Source organism: Electrophorus electricus, chromosome 25 (assembly GCF_041902795.1).
Source record: "Electrophorus electricus isolate QZ-2024a chromosome 25, ASM4190279v1, whole genome shotgun sequence".
NCBI classification, from domain to species: Eukaryota; Metazoa; Chordata; class Actinopteri; order Gymnotiformes; family Gymnotidae; genus Electrophorus; species Electrophorus electricus.
The window spans coordinates 260,074-277,500 of record NC_137521.1 but is presented as its reverse complement, the minus strand read 5'-3'; the positions used below and the strand labels follow the sequence as shown (position 1 = coordinate 277,500).

At 39.7% G+C, this 17,427-nt stretch overlaps 1 protein-coding gene across 6 annotated transcripts; it reads left to right on the top strand.

The window, feature by feature from the left end:
* Nucleotides 1-1,139: 1,139 nt before the first annotated feature.
* Nucleotides 1,140-16,239, top strand: slc16a4 (solute carrier family 16 member 4). Of its 6 annotated transcripts, XM_027003837.3 has the most exons (12): nt 1,140-1,415; nt 1,516-1,593; nt 3,536-3,662; nt 6,306-6,438; nt 6,605-6,737; nt 7,063-7,206; nt 7,416-7,433; nt 7,666-7,827; nt 7,990-8,574; nt 11,482-11,693; nt 12,744-12,837; nt 13,971-16,172. In XM_027003837.3, exons 3-12 carry the CDS (start codon nt 3,640-3,642, stop codon nt 14,174-14,176), a joined length of 1,710 nt encoding a protein of 569 aa, XP_026859638.1. In that variant the 5' UTR covers nt 1,140-1,415; nt 1,516-1,593; nt 3,536-3,639; the 3' UTR covers nt 14,177-16,172. The 6 variants fall into 6 exon arrangements, with proteins under 6 accessions (XP_026859638.1, XP_026859637.1, XP_026859640.1 ...); XM_027003836.3 differs by lacking the exon at nt 1,516-1,593; XM_027003838.3 differs by lacking the exons at nt 1,140-1,415; nt 1,516-1,593 and adding an exon at nt 2,670-2,866.
* Nucleotides 16,240-17,427: the final 1,188 nt, after the last annotated feature.

Below are 17,427 nucleotides of genomic sequence, written 5' to 3'. Positions count from 1 at the left end.
GGAAGTGTACTGACATGTATAGTAAAACCATTATAGATGTCACATTTTATCACCACTGAGTGTGTTTATGGTTTCAGCTGTGCATAATATAAGTATTTAACTGAGTCACATAATTACACCTAAACTTGGCTTTGCAATCGTTTACTTTGTTTGGAGTTGTTCTTTTTGGAATTGGTGATGGTGGTGGTGATGGTTTAACTAAAATGTGGATGTCCTCTTCACTCGAAGTTGGTGCTTCATTTGTTTTGCCTGCACATAGAGAGCAGTGGAGGACAAGCTCTGGATATCTATAAACTGGACTGGAGATATTTAATTCTTTCAAACAATGGAATTTGAAATATGATATCACTTTCCTGTTTGCTGGAATTTTGGATTTCTTTCCTGTAAAGTATGTAAAGTTATAATTCATTTAAAACTAAAAAGCTTGTCAAATGTTAATGCAGATAATGGCCCAAAAATATGTTTATTAGCTAATGCATAGGTAATAGGACCCTTAGACCACACATGGTAAAAAGAAATGCTTGGTTCAGGTTGATGTTCCTTATCTCCACACACATTTGCTATTGCTCAAAAATGGAGTAAAAGGGAGTGGTGGAGTGTCGTGTGTTATTACACTGAATGGAGCATAACTGTACTTGAGTAGTACTTTAGGAATTAAATTTTGTTCTTGCATGACTGGTTTAATTGAGTAAAGTTGTGATTTGTTTTCCAGTTACATGCTGTGGGAGGTAAAAAGAAAAACTGTCACGATTTGCCAGCAAATAAGATTTATTTATTTTTTTTTAATTTCAAACGTAACTCTTTTTTACATTCACTTGAGTATGATCATAAATCTCGTGTCTTGATTTAGGGAGCAATTAGGCACACATACTCCTAGATGCATCGGTATTTCCCTGGACTCAGCTGGGTTCCACGATAATCACTGACCCTTATCCTGTCCTCTTCCTCGCCTCTTTCTTCGCTTAACCTGAGCCTTCACTGTGGACATATGCTTCCTACACGGGCGACAACCTTAAGCTTCTTCACATAGCTAAGTTACTGAAGCCCTGGCCTCCGCAATGGGTTTCACCTCAAGCCAGTTACAATCACGTGATTATGAAATTCCCTAGGGTTCTGTTGCCACAGTCAGAGCCAGCGCAGTGAGCGTCGGATCTATATAGCGCAGTAAATCCGACGGTAACCTCAAAGAACTGGAAGACAAACCGTGGGGAAAAACGACGTCTGCAGCCAGAACATCAGCCATGGTCATGCATGATATTCGTAAGGCATATCACTTTTTAGTAATAAATGTTCTGAAGGGGTCTCTGGATGGAGCGCAAAGCGCAACAGTAGATACCCAAGAGATGAGGACTCTCAGATGCTACATCCTTTACAAGTAACTGCATCGAGTCACTGATGCTATTTTGCACACTAAGGTAATATTCTACTTCTTTTATTCCGTCTTACATGTTGTTTATTAACTTTTCTTTATTCGTGGACCTAGTCACCTATGTTAGGCTTGTTTTATCCATCTAGAGAGTGGCAATGCTTATACAAGAGTACAAGAGTACGGAGAAAATAAACGGGTAACTCATTCTCCAAGCAAATAAAAAGGTAGTTAATTCTCCAAGTATTATAAAGCCTGTATGCTAACATAGGGTATGTGAATGTGGTTGTTGGGGGGGGGGGGGGGGGTATTAAAGAATCAATTATTCTGTATATTTAACCTACAAGATATGATAAGATGAAAGTAAAATAAAATACTACTTTCTATTCGCTAAATTACTCACTTTGCTAATGTTGTGATAAGATTTGACGAGGGTGGGTTTTTTTGTTTTTTCTATTTCGCCTTTTTAATTATTTGTTTAAACTTAACTCCATTACTCCCCTCAGCACTTCCATGTAGGCTGCCTATGACCTCTCACACCATGCGTATGAATGTGCTGCGCTATGCCGCTGTGAACAACATTTAAGAATAACAGCACGGGAATAGCAGGGGAATGCATTAAACAATGTCCTATTGGGTAGTCTGCTTTGAAATTATAATACAGCACTACAGTGCTTCAGTAAAGAGGTCTAGGCTTGTGAATAGTTTATGCATTTTTAAATCTTAAAATAGTTATCCAGTCTGCTCCTTTAACTAAAAAAGTAGTGCAAATAGCAAAACATCATACAAATGTGGATTCATATGTATGGCTCTAGAGTAAATATATAGTTCTTTATACCACATGAATATATTAAGACAATGATGTCCCAGTCTTTTTAGTGAGAGAGGCTTTCACTCCTTTATTCCAAAGTTACCATGTTTTGTCTGTACAGAGTGCCCAGGGAGTGATAACTGATGTCATACTATAGCATGGCATGTCAAAATGATCTATTTGATGTGGAAGTTTGAAATGGAATGAGCACAAGTCAGAGTGCAAACCTTTGCACTTTTCCATGTGCACTCCAGCAACATACACATGCCATCTGTGTGGTGAGGGAATGATAAGCACAGGGCGCTTCCCCCCATAATGTAACACAGCCTCCTGCTCCACCTCCTCCCAGTTAAACTGGATTCTCCTCCTCCCCCTCCCTCCCCCCTGGAAAATCCTGGGTTCACTGCAGCATGGGCAGACAGGCTGCATTTCATTGCAGCGCTGAGATCACAGCTAAATTACCTGCACTTTCTAGAGAGGAGCACGCTAGAGCAATTCTATCAGAATAACAGCAGCATTGGGATTCATTTAGGAAATATTACAATAGAAAATAAACAGTTTATGGTGTGTACTAATTTGGGAAATTGTACATTTGGATAAAAGCAAACTAAACAGGTAAACTAAAAGTGTCATTTTTAATGTAATGCTAGCTAAAAGAATTGTGAAGCAATTGGATGGCATAAAAATAGGTAAGCTGATCTTCTGTACTTCTTCCCCTTTTGCCTTCTTTGAAGGACAAAAGATGGATTTCAAATCACTTTAGACTTATTACAGACCTTAGAGGCAGTTTGTTCCTTGTCTGACCATGAACAGTTAGCAAATACCCAGACTGCACATGAAATTGTTCATTCAGTATGTGTACCTATCACCCTATGGACACTGACCCCCTTAGAAGAAATCTGTCACAATCAGTGTGTGTATACAGAGGCCTTTATATTTATAGCATTTAGCTGACACTTTTATCCAAAGCAACTTACAATTTTGACTGAGTACAACTTGAGCAATTAAGGGTTAAGGTCCTTGCTCACAGGCCCAACATTGGCAACTCAGCAGTGGTGGGGCTTAAACCAGCAACCATCTGATTACAAGTCAAGTAACTTAACCACTGAGCTACCACTGCCTCCTACATACCATTGCCTTTCCTACATAGATCTTTGTTGTTGCTGAAACAAGCATGTCCAGAGGGTGATGATGTGAAAGTTCGATTTGACACATATAGGGTGTACAAGACCTTTAGTCAGACGCCAAACAGAGCATCAGCTGCAGAAATGATGTTGTTCTGTCCTTAACATCATAATCAGCACTTCATTTGTATGCCTTCAGAGGACAGGATGATCATTTTGTGCCTGTGCTTCTAGGCATGACAGGTAAAACAAGACCAAGGCTTTCAAACTAAGTCCAGGAGATGGCACTAAGAAATTAGTGTGCTAAGTCTCTGCATTTCCCCTACATTGCTTCAAATATGCTACCCAAAGAGCACAACAGGTAAGGCTGCAAATATTGCTCTTTTAGTGCTGCATGGTGTGTTCACAAAGGTGATTTTTGTTGAGATGTTTTTAATTGCTAAATAATTTACTTGTTAAATGGATACTATAAGATATTGTAATATTCATCTGTATGGGGGGTTCCATGGCACTGAGCCTATCATCACTAAGAGAACTTTCTCTATTTTCTGTGCTTCACTATTTTGATTCATTTTCCCCTCATTGTCAAGCGCATGGTTCTGTCATGCCACCATGTGCATGCACAACTGTTTGATGTTGCTGTTAGCTAGTTTAGCCTCTAAAGCTATTTAAGGTTTTACGGACCACGGGAGGCTGACCTGACTTTATGGATTAATAGATTTTCTAGCATGGCCCTGTATCTTAAAATCTAATCCCAAAAATGCCAAACATGCAGGAGACTGCCTATTAAGCAAGAGCTAATAAGTAAAGACTGTGTTCTTCATATGTTGAGGGGTGAAATTTCTGGACAAACTAGCATATTAGTCAATATCACGATCATGTAAAACTTGAATACTACATAAAAGGCAAGTTAAACATATATAGATGTACTTTAAAGTATTTAAGTAAGATGGGATGTTATGAAGGATGTTAACACATTTCATATAAATTATTACCCAAATTCTTCCACAAAATAATTTTTTTGCCTATTAATTTTGTGAACTTCAACTGATTCCAGTTAATCTGGGTAATGAAGTAGACACACCAATGAAAGATGATGTGTTGTCATGGAGTTTGTGGAAGAACTCTAAGATAATACTCCCCACCAACACCCAGATACATAAGCACATGCAGGGGAGTCCAAACTCCATGGGAGTCTGTGACAAGCACATGTATAGAAATGGAACACACAGGCGCAATTCATTGTTTGCTATTCCTCTAAGCAGTTTCTGTCTGTTTTGGACTAGGCCTCTCAACATGTTTGCTTCTGCCTGAATTAGCAGTCAGTAACTCTCAACATTATGAGGAGGCATTCTTTAGCATTCTGAGTCAAATAATGTTATAAGGGTTCCTGTCTTATCTCTGAGTGTATTTCTTTAGGTTTCAGAGTATGCTGATATGGTATGATATGTTTTTGAATCACATTCCATCAAATCACTGAAAGAAGCACTGCTTCTGTATATAAATCAACTTCTAAATCAACTGTTGCTTTTAGATTATACATTGTAGCTGTTTTGAAGGTGACAGGCAGGTTCTGACCTACTTTCCAGTTAAAGTAAGGAACTGATTATGTCAAGCCTAGAGTTTACAGCCTGTCAAAAGCAGTTAGAGACACTGCTATATACTGCTTTACTTTGACACACTTCATTTTCAACCCACCTACATTTTGGCTTTTGGGAAAACACCTACTACCATGGCGACCTATAGAGTTTTCACTTTGTTTGCATATTACGCAGGCATGAACAGTGAACTTGGAAGTTGCTCGATTAGATGTTTCTGGTATATAACACAGATACCTGCATAATAATTGGGAATATGCCAAGCAATTTGTTCATTGTAACCAGAGTATTTTTAAACTGGGCCCTGCGTTCAAGTACTTACTCAGTGCTAAATATTGTCACTTTGACCCAAATAACCTTGTAACCCAATTTTCATTTATACTGTAGATTCATTTTTAAACAGTAAATTTTAAGCAATGCTTTTAAACACCGTTTGGGCATCTAACATCTTTGTCAGCTCAGTGCTCAATGGTGGTTCGAACAAAACATAAAAAAACAAGTTTTTTCTCATCTTGAAAGATTGAAGTTCTGGAGATTGTACTGTCTTGGTTGCCTTGTTTAGGCAATCTTTTGGCACATTTTGTATTGGCATTTACCAGCTCTTTTTATAAGTCAGTTTCAGGACAGTTATGATTTTCATTTCACAATACTGAAGAAATGTAATTAGTACATCTTTTTAGTGTATATGGTGTTAAGTGTATATTTCTATAGCTATATTTTATAGGAAGTTTATCATTTCTGTACAACCGGACCTGTATTGCAAACAGTTTATGGCTATGAACTTGTTTAGAACAAACGTAACAGCCTAATGAACAGACCCATGATGTTTTTCCTTAATTATTGTTAAAGTATATTTTTATTTCAGATTCAGAAGGTTTCCATTTTGAATATCAGACTAACAGAAAAATGTATAAAACAGTCATCAAAAATACAGTGATTTTCCTTCTGTCTGAGAAGGAAAATAGTTAAAGATTTACAAGGACTGTAGATGGGGAAAAAAACACATAGAAATCTACACAGTGAATCACTAGGAGTGGATTTTTAACCTTACTTGATCAGGCATTTCATTAGTTTATTTATCTCAAAGTATTTTTGTGGCTCTAACAAAGACATTGCCATTTAATGGCAGAGATTGATTTCTTTCTGAACCTTTTCATTATTTCATGGTGATCCTACAAAAATAAATTTTTACAACTTGCACCTTGAAAGCATTTTTATTTGTATTCCACCCTCTCCACCCTCTTACTGTAGCTAATATATGTACATCAGTCAACTGATAAGGCTAAAAAATGCTAAAGCTAGCTGTGTTTACTAAATCCAGTGAACCGCTAAATGAGATCAAATATGAGGTGATAAAGATTACTGTATGTATTAATTCCTTGACTCCATTATCACTGTCTTTTCAGTGAAGACAAAGCAGCCAAATGTACCCTGTATGAACAGAAGGTTAAACCTGCCAAGATAGAGGAGAAGGATACATGTTATGTGAACCCACCGGATGGAGGATGGGGCTGGATGGTGGTTCTGCACTGCTTTCTGGTATGGCTTCAGCAGTACAAATACAGGAGTATTCCTTCAATGTATAGTGTATTTATAGCACTGTCTTCTAACTGTCTCCAATTGGAACTTTTCTGAATTGGTACTGTATTAAGACTAACACCAACAGTTAATGATGTTTGGATTTGCGCTGTTTGCTGTGTAATAGGTGAATGTGCTTGTAATGGGAACCTTGAAGAGTTTCGGGATCTTCTTCGTGGCATTGCAGGACGAATTTGGCGGCTCATCTGAGAGCATCAGCTGGATAGGCTCCATCATGTCCAGCCTCAGGCTCTCAGGAGGTAGGCCTGTTGTCCTCAGAGCCACTGTCCCTTACCCAAGGTCAAAACAATCCACCCTGTTTCTCACTTGCTGACCAAATGCTAGGTAAACAGACAAAGAAACACAAGGGCATTGAAGTCTTACAAAGCACAGACAGAAATTGTGCCATGGAATTAAGGTTAAAGCTGTATCCTTAAAGTGGCTTAAAGAGTAGAACAGAGACTGAGTTGCTAGCAAACTGGATCTTTAACTTGTACAATGTTTTTATTTCTACACTCGGAAGAGCCCTGGTTACAGATTCCCAAGGGACTCAGCCACCTAAAACTGTGCTGTCTATATGATTAGGTCCTCTGGCTTCCATGGCCTGCGCCAAGCTGGGGAACAGGGTCACCTCCATCATGGGAGCTGCGCTGGTCAGTGCTGGCTTTCTCACCAGTATCTTTGCTACCAGTGTGATCTACCTGTACATCACCATGGGACTGGTGGTAGGTGAGTATTGCATGTGCCACCACCTATACCCACCTGCAAAGAAATGGAGGACCATTTATACTGACTTCTGCACTATTAAAGCTTGGTGAATAGCAGGTGGACTTGAAACTGTATTTACAGATGAAAATATACTATATAGTGGTAATTATTGATAGTTGTGTGTGTGTATGTGTGTGTGTGTGTGTGTGTGTGTGTATGCACTGTGATAGATTGGCACCCTGTCCTAGGTTGGTTCCCACCTTATGTCCTGTGCTGCCAGGATATGCCTCGGCCCTGTGGGACCCTGAATTGGATTAAGCGGATTTAGAAGATTAATAAATGAATGAATACATGAATGAATGAATTAATTAATGTAATAAATGCTCATTTAGAGGTGTTATGTTTCAAAAACATATCTTTCTTGTAAAATGGCAAAATTATCTGATATATTCCTCTGGTATTTTGGATACCTCCTCCTAGGTCTTGGCTTTGCCCTCCTGTACCAAGCTACATCAGTTGTAACTGCCACTTATTTCCGTAAGAGGTTAGCAACAGCATACTCTATTGGCCGCTCTGGAATGGGTTTGACATTTGCCCTTGCCCCCTTTACCCAGCTCCTCCTGGACCAGTATGCATGGCAAGGTATGTGAGATTTATCTGGATGGAAGTTTTTCATTATGTCATGTGCCACATAACTGGAGAGAGCATTCCATAAAATTCCATAAACTTTATTTCTTAATAGGGGAAACTTCCTGCACTAGAAAAATGTTCATTAATGCTATTGAACTCCATATCCTTGTCCAGGAGCTCTGCTGATTTTAGGAGGTCTGATGCTGAACCTGGTGGCCTCTGGAATGCTGCTTCGGCCCATCCATTTGCAACCTGCTGACATCTCTTCCCCATCCTCATCCAGCCTCCGCAAACGCCTAATCAGATCGTGGAGGAGAACAGAGAAGGAGCCTCTTCAGAATGGAGTAACTGGGACTATGGCCATTTCTAGTGGCATCACCAAAACAGACTCCTCTCCTTCTTTTCATGGGGATACACTGTTAATAGAGAACCCATCCCTTGGGCATAGGAACGTCCGAGCTGCAGAAGTAACTAACCCACTACAGAATGGTGTAAATGGGATGGACAATGGCACAGTAAAGGTTTCCCCAGAATGGAATAGCAGTTCAGCTGTAGATTCATCGATACATGAAAAGGCCCTGCCACAAAAAGCCAAAGTCTTGGACTTCTCGCTCCTGAAGAATCCTTTCTTTTGTATCTATACCTGGTCATTGGTCTTCAGTCAGCTAGCCTACTTCATACCATACTTCCACCTATCAGCAAGAGCCAGGAATTTGGGTATTGATCCCATGGATGCATCCTTCATCATATCTGTGGCAGGTGAGTCTCAGGAAATTGGAAATCTATCATATATATGACTGTGCCTATAACTTTAGGGTGTTGTTTTACATTTTTGCACTGCATGAATGTTCAATGAGACTGCTTTATAGTTAGATAGATGTTTTGTTTAAACAAGTTTCCGGGTAAGTCCACAGCATGCTTTTTAAAAATGACCATTCAAGAGGTAGAATAACTTTAAACTCTTGTGGCCCCTCTTTACAATCCCTGTACTTGTGTACAGCTAGACATCATACTACAAGTCGAAGTCAGTGAGACCCAAATATCACTTCACAGTTTTATGAAATGCTGTGAGAATGCAAAATAAAGTATGCAGCAGCAGTTAAAGTGGAAACTGGAAGGGCCAGCACTGATCATTGGGCTTGTGTGTGCTTGTCTTTTAAGTTCTAGGATGAGACAAGGAGTACAAGGCATGGTATATTCAGATCACTATACAGTGACATGAACCACAAAGGACAAAGCTTTAAAAGTAGATGCAAAATATTCTGTCAGCTTCTGCTTATGAGTTATTTGTGAGCTGCTCAAAATCTGTAGGCTTATGTAATGAATGTTCTTACATAAAAGATGAACTTTACCCCAGTGGCCAGGGCTGTTGAGTTCAGAAGTATCCTATTGATGAGGCTTCACCATGCAAAAAAATTATCTTTTCCTCTCAATGTGTATAACTATAACCATATGTAAGGTAAAATAAATTTGCTGTTAATGGTTACATTTAAAACGTGATCATTTAAATTATGTTTGTAGTTATTTTTGCTTTATTAGCCACACAAATTTGGTTTTGTACATCTAATGCCATTATATATTGTTGACATTTTAAAATTTTATAACATTTTGCCAAACAAATGCCATATCCTAGTAAACTTATGAGGTTCAGTACCTAGAACACAAGCTTCACAGCTTTTGCCTTTCAAAAAGGCTGGCAGAAATAAAGTCATAAATATGCGAAGTGGACGGCACATAACGCGCCATGTGAGGTTCAAACAACAAAATTCGGGAAAGGGTATAAAACACCCTAAGCAGTAAACACAACATTAGCATTTAACCTGCTGTTCTGTGCAATTAAAAGTAAGCAGTGTTGTATAGATGGCATGTGATGAGTTGTTGCAGAAAAGCAGTCAATGCTACCCTCTCCTGCCTCCCACCTCGGCTAGAGCTCTGTTCAACAAAGTAGCCAGAACGAGTGACCCGGGTGAGACGACCCGGGCGACTAAAAGCAGTTCTTCATGGCTGGTTGCTTGCTGTCATTGAGCCAGGGGGAGTCGCTAAGCAACAGCCCAAGTGGCTGCCGTGGCGACAGCAGGACTTCCAAGTTCTGCGCCTGGTCCTAAAGTGGCCGGCATTATGCTGAGGTGCACTGAGGCGGCAACAGCGCACAATAGAACGAGGCGAGAGGAGCCAAGCACGTTTATGTCTTTAATGAGTAGGCCGGGAAATTGGCCACGCTTTCAGGCCCTGCTACGGCCCAACTGTTAGCTCATTGTCTCTCCTCGATGTACTGGGGACTTTGCATTCAGCCGGCACTTTTTGCTGCCATTCCTGGAACTTCATAAAAGTGCAAATACCTGTCACATGCCTGATTGCTGAACTGAGACTCCTTTACGCTACAGGGCTTGCAGGGTTGGATAGCAGGATGGTGCAGGGTAGAAAGAGGGTCCCATTTTTGTGGTCTGCTATTGAAGTCTCAATGAATGGTGCACGACAAAGACAGCTGCGGGTCTCACTAGACCTGCTGCGATTTAAACACACAAACAACTTGCCAAATGTCTCTGGGCTCAAGTTGGGACACGCCAGGAGACTGCCTCTGGAAGCGTGCCAAGGACACGTAAACATTGACCAGCTGTTTGGCTTCATGTCTGTCCACTGCTAAGAAGTCCAGAGGGTGTGCTATAATACTGCCACTGCGCTCTACATTTTGTGACCTCATTGACTTGCCTCTTCAGTACTCATGTGCACGTCTGTATATGATGTATGATCTGAGCATTTGGCAGGTCTCCATACCACATTCTGAATACCTTCCATTTATTACTGCAGTCAGGTTTAAGAAGTTCATCTTCACCTTCTGCACCTGATTTTGAACTTAAAGCTATTGCAGGCATTTCTCCTTTCTGTCTTATTTAGCATTTTATAATGCAATTTTTAACCTAACAAACTGCTACATATCCTAAAAAGATACTAAAAGGACATCTCTGTGCAGTTGCAACTGATGGGTGATATTGATCCAGAAATGTTTTTACCATTTTTTTTTAATCGATCACTGTGATTGTGCTGCCTCAAGCCTTTCCTGTGTGAATCAATATGCCACTATGAACGGGTCACTGAACTTGCAGAGATTTACTGCATATGCAGTCACCCCCAGCCTCTCACACACAAAAAAAACACGAAGCAGTTCTGATAAGAAGCTGCTGGAGGTTAAACTCATTATTCCTTCCATGATTCCTCCTTGCTCATTAAGACATAAACCTCCATGGCTCAACTATAATAATAATACATCTAAAGGCATCCTCACATGCCCATGTAAAGCCCATTCCTGTCTGGAACAATGGGCTTTGAGGCTCTCTGAAGACTGATGCCTGCTTTCTCTGCGACAAGGTGCCTGACTGGTTGATGGGCTATAGGATCAAGGAACTAGTGATCCAAGGTTGAGCCCATGCAGATGTCAGGCCTTTAGCCTTCGACAGGATCTTGGTACTGGACTTACTGTGTGTAAGTGGCACTCTGTCACCCTTAGAGGGATGTCACTGTTCACTGAGCATAAATGATTGATTCCATTTGGAGCAGTTAACTTCAGAGGCACACCAATAGAAATCCTTCAATCTACTGATTAGAAGGTCCTTCGCATTGATACAGGGAATGTCAGTGTGTGACTCTTGACCCACTCCTCTCACACAGGCATAACAGAAACCGTGGCTCAGCTGGCCTCAGGTTGGGTGGCAGACCGGAACCTGGTGCATAAGTACCACTACCACAAGGCCTACCTGATCCTGTGTGGTATAGTGAACCTACTCTCTCCCCTCGCCACCTCCTACATCCTGCTTATGGTCTACGCCGTCTTTTTTGCTATCTTCTGTGGAGGCTACATGGCCCTGCTGCTGCCTGTCCTGGTAAGCTTGAGGAGCACACATAGAGATAAAACCATTTCTGCTGTAAGGATGCAATAACGTGATTATCCAAATGTAGAATGTAGAATGGATCACCGTGGATCCCCCTGGGAAATGCAATCCCCCCCACACCCCAAATTTGATGAAGATAATGTTAAGTAAAAACATGCAACATCATCAGGTGCTTGGCTTTTGAATACTGCTTTGTGTGCCATTACTGTTTGGTTCAGGTTGAAGTGTAGTGTTCAGCTGCAGAAACCTGCTGCGCTGTGTGCTGGATCCAGGGTTTAAAAGTGTTAACTGAGAGGGCTATCTGATATCAGCGCTTGGGGCACCTGCAGTAGGGGTTGGCTGCAGTTTGCTCACTCTGGCTAGGTGGCATCCAGCCTTTCAAGTGGTTTTACAACCACTGCAAACCAATTCCCACAGTCTAGGTACTCCAAGGACAGGGTCTGATGTTATGCAAGTTTCAGGAAAATGCCAGTGCACCTGTTGTTGGATATTATCATGCTGTTTTATTTTGTAATTCCGTTGTCTTTAAAATACAGGTGCCCTATTTCTTAAATGTTAGATAGAAGATGAGAACCACAGTGTATCATTACATTGTTGAGAAAGGTAAAGAACTCGAGTTTTGCTTTATTGGAAAAGCAATGATTTCTGCTGACAGCCATGACTTCACCTGTCAGAATGAGAAATGGAGGAATTAAGTTTGACACTGGGCAGGTACAAGCATCAGGAACCTGAAGCATATGTCTTTGACTATCATGCTGAAGGTCTGGATATATTGTTTTCATTGTGCTCCTCCCTTGACGACATTGGTGGAAGGCTGTTATCGTGATAGTGCTGCAAACACTCCAAAATGAACATTCAAAATAACCTCCAACAGACTGTTAGTCTAGTTCTGCAAACATGGTGTTGAATGGAACACTTTACCAAGGGCAAAAGCAGATTGTTTATTCTACAACAATATTGCTGGCTTTTACTCATTAAGGTATGAACATTATGCTACTAACTATATTATGCACTAGTTATCATCATGTTCGCCGTTTCCAGGTTGACTTGGTTGGGCCTGCAAAGCTGAACAACTCTATGGGATTTTCCATGTTCTTTGTGGGGCTTGGATGTCTAACAGGTCCCCCTCTGGCAGGTATGCTTCTTTTTTTTTCCAGAGAAAGGTAAATGACAATGTGTAGTCCACTGGTTGAGGCACTTTGCAGGAATGGATAAACTTTGTGCCACTTTGGTGTACTCTGTGAACTCACTTCAGCTGACCTACTCTGTGAGCGTGTAATTGGTATGGACACAGATGTGCAGTGTGTGTGAGCAGTGTCATCTTTCTTCAGTGGTGAATCTTCCACGAAAATATACATGTACTTTTGACACTCCTTCGGGTCCGGGGGGTGAAGAATCATGTCACCTCTATATTTAGCAACACATTAACTTATTTTCTATAGATCTCAGCTTAAGTGAGTACATAGTCATTTTAAATTTAGTGTTGCGTTTATATAAGATCAACAGCAATTCTATTGTCATTTTGACCACATGAAAATATGAGTGGATAATATTAAAAATGTTGGGGGAAGTATGTGGAAGCATTTCACTGACAAGGCTGAAATTCCTGGAAATGCAATAGGCTCCCCAGCACTTCTATGAGGCCCTGTTTGGGAGGGGGCATGTGAGCCCTATTAGGGTATGCAGGCTGCCTTTGGGCTGGGGTGGGAGGGGGGTGGTGGATAAGGGAAAAGGGTGTGCAGTTGCACATGGTCACACTAACCCAAACCATCTTGTCAGGAATCCCCTTAAAACTAGATCCCCAGATGAAGAAGCAAAATGTGATTAGTTAACCCCCACATGGGCCTTTTTGCATTGAACTCTGTGCTGTATTTACTGGCTCCACTAGTCATGGATGGAGCTCGCCATGACGCATGATAAACTTTGCTCCATAGAAACCAAAAACATGCTTCAGCTTATCTCTGCTTCAGTGATACTGCTAAAGTATGAGCAACTATCAAAACAAATGATATTCTGTGATGCAATGTTTTCAGTGTCGGCTCTCAGTTGTTTGGCCGGTCGTCTTTTGTAAAGACAATGTGCAAGTGAAGTTTTTTTCCATGTTACATCTTATAGGAATTTAAAGTGTTGCGGCATGGTAAAAAATATAGCAGCTTTATAAATGTATTTATAAGGTAAACAAAGTTATTTAATGTAAATCAGCTAAGGACATTTTCTGAAAAGTTTTCCTGAGACAAGCAAATAATTGACTCCTACTGCATCCTTTAGGTTTTCTGTATGACTACACTCAAACTTATGATGGCTCCTTCTACCTGGCTGGCGTGTGTTACCTGCTGTCATCCATCTCTCTCTTCCTGGAGCCTCTAGCCCAACGCTGGAAGGCCAGAAAGAAACGGCAGGAGCTGCTCAATAAAGAACTCATGTGGAGTAATGGCTACTCCTTTCCAGGACCTCAGAGAAATGGGGTGGTGTAGGGAAACTGCATCCCACCAACGCATCTCTTTTCTCGAGTTTCATCCACCAAGAGTCAGCCTGACTGACCTCAGCACTGGGGATGCTTGCCTTTTGAGGGAAGAATGTTCACTGGAGCGATCGAAAAGAGATTCCGACCACCACAATCTCAGTGCTCAGCTACACCATCCTGGATGCTGGTTTTAGTTCCAGAGAATAGAGGACAATGTTTGCTCTGTAACTTCCAATAAAGCCAAACTGATTTTGTTACACTGAATAGAAACTTTCCCTATTTTTGAATGACCTACATGTCATTTAAGGCACATTATCTGGCCTCATGGGAAAAAATAAGAAAAGCCTTAAACATGTCAGTGTTTTATTTTAATGTTATGTTTGATTTAATTATGTATCTTGCCAACATGTAGTTGTTCAGTTCAGTCTGGACCTCTCTCTAAAAAAAGTGCTTCCTTCTGTATTACAGTATTTCTAGAGCAAAGGGTGCAAAATAGATTACTAAAATATAAATGTTTAAAATGTGTTTTACAAACATAACCATGCACTTTACCAAATGCCCGTTGATCTCTATGCACTTTGTTTGCAGGTTTGAATTAAGAGCCTTTCCTCAGACGCAGCCAGCAAAGTGGATCAGTTCATTATTGATGTTCTTCCCACAAAAATAAGGTGAAGTATTATCAGCAATACCGAGGAACCTAAACTGAGGCATGACCACAGAGAGTAATTTGAATTATTCTTATCCATCAAAGATATGCTGTTCTTATTAGAACATGTATTTGGTTCACAGTGCCTGTCTAGATTTTAGACATGAAGTTTTTCAGCCCATGGTGTCAAATTACAATCATGTCTTTAGGCATTGACAGTGAACAAGTGAATTTTCTAAACAAACTTCTTTATTCATGCCAGGAGTGAAAATCCTTCCGATACCATTTAGCTAGTAACAGAGTCCAAGAGATTTAGGGCATTGTGCATGTAGATATAACCTAGCTTTAGACAAATTCTGCTTGGGTTTTTTTTTTTTTTTAATTGTTCGTTTTCATGTTTTTGTATTGAACTATCTAGCGCTATGTTCATTACCAATATTTGCCTTTAATGTACTGCATAACTGTACTAACTGTGATATGAGCCAAAGATACAAAAGAATGAGGTATGAGCTATTTATGTATTTTGCCCTCAATTATATGGAATTTGAATTTTTCATTTCTCTCTCAAGTCAAAACCATTTTATAGTGCACAAACATAACAGTGGCTTATTTGCTAGATGGCCCTCATGGTCCTCTGTCAGATGCCATCCTCTAGTGGACACACAATGTACTACTGCTGAAAAGTAAAGTACAGTCTTCCCTCTAAACTCACTGCTAAGTAAGACACATTGTTTGGTTTCTGATGTCCTTTTATTACACTTTTTTTTTCTTTTCTTTTTTTTTTTTATAAAGAACCCAAATGTGTGTACTTTTAGGGTTGGAAATTGGTACCTTCTCTGTTGAGAGGACACATTCTTGCAGAGTATTAGGTTGGAGCACCACACTTATAAAAACACTCCTATTTGAAAAGTTTGTTCTCTTAATGTGTTTATTTAAACATTTCGATGCTTTAAAGCATTGTTACTTGCATCATTTTTTTAAATATATTCGAAGGCAGGGCTTTCATAAACCTTGGACAGGAGATGTAATTATCTTGTCTAAGGAGTTAATTGTGTTTAAAACTCCAAAGACTTTGTCTTAAGGGGCCACATTTCATGATAAATGGAAATAACAGACACCCTCCATGAGCCATATACTATAATTTAAGGAAAAACATTACAAAATAGCAGGTTTGCAGGCTCAGTGGTAGTTCACCACAGAGTATTTAAGGTTTATATTTTATACATGGATAAATGGTACATTGTAATTTCTGTAAGTGGTTGGGGGAAAACGTAGACTACTTAATCTCATTTTCATACCTTAAATAAAAGCCAATGGGGAATATGTAAACACAAAGTCTGATTTTCATATAAACTCCATTTACAGAACATTCTTTTCTGATAAGGCTATACTATTCAGAAATTAAAGGTAAGCTTTTCAATATTTTATGTAGTTGAATTACTTGACAAGCACTGTTTTCATTAAGAAAACAAACTGCGCAATTTAGTACAAAAGCATTGCTCTTTTATTGATATGAGATAAACATACATCCAGCCATAATATACCTTAAGAGGTATTTGCAGTCCTAGATGTTACCGACATGATTACGCATATGAGTATACGTACTCAAATAACTACCAGTAATAAATATGGGCAAATACCATTATCAAAAGATGTACATAAAACGCTTCAAACTTTTAACACGTCAAAAGTGTGTTAATTATCTGGGGTTTAGAAAAAGTAGGCTATTATCTACCATTTCAGTTTCAAATCCAGAGTAAATAAAGCGTACTTACAGTTTTGACGCAAGTGATATACCATAATTCTTAGATGACTTCATAGGAGATGTAATGGTGTTCACAATCCAACCCCAGTCCCAATACTAGTTAGGAAAAACAGAAGTATTGTGCCATCAACCTATCAACTGCTATGTTTGTGAATTAACTGCAATTCAAGGATAGTACCATGAAACCAGGTTCACAAGAGTGGGCAAGTAGATCAAATCTCCACTGCATCCTTGCAGCCATATTGTCCTTCACAAATGTCCTGAAAAGGATTCCATGTAGAGCATTAGTGAACAAAGAAGGAAACATGGTTTTATAACGAGGTTAACTAATGATGAAGTTAACCCAATCCTTTAGCCTGTAAAATAAGACAAGACCGACTACCATTTTCAACATTAGATCATCTAGATGCTCGGAAAGTCTCACAGGCTTCACTCTGACAGTGATCCAATTGTTAATTCGATTTTTTTTTACCATACTATTTTATACCTTGATTACTGAGCAATAGTTATATCTGACCATAATTTCACAGACCTCCAGTGTGACAGATGAGTCACATCTGCAGCACTTCCCAGCCGTCACGAAGGGGCTTCATCCTATACGCTTCTAATGACTGGAGCGATGCTACACTCAGAAAGCATGAAGTGCTGGCAAATTAAATTATTAGTAGTAAATATGAATGTATTACAAAAAAAAAAAAAAAGATCTGAAAAGTACTTAGTTGTGACCACTATTCAGAATTCAAGCCAACAATTAGAAAATTAAATGACAATCACATCAGATTTGACTGACAAGTGTAGCATAGGAGTATTTACAAAGGTCTAGATAATCTCAATATAATATAGTTCTTCT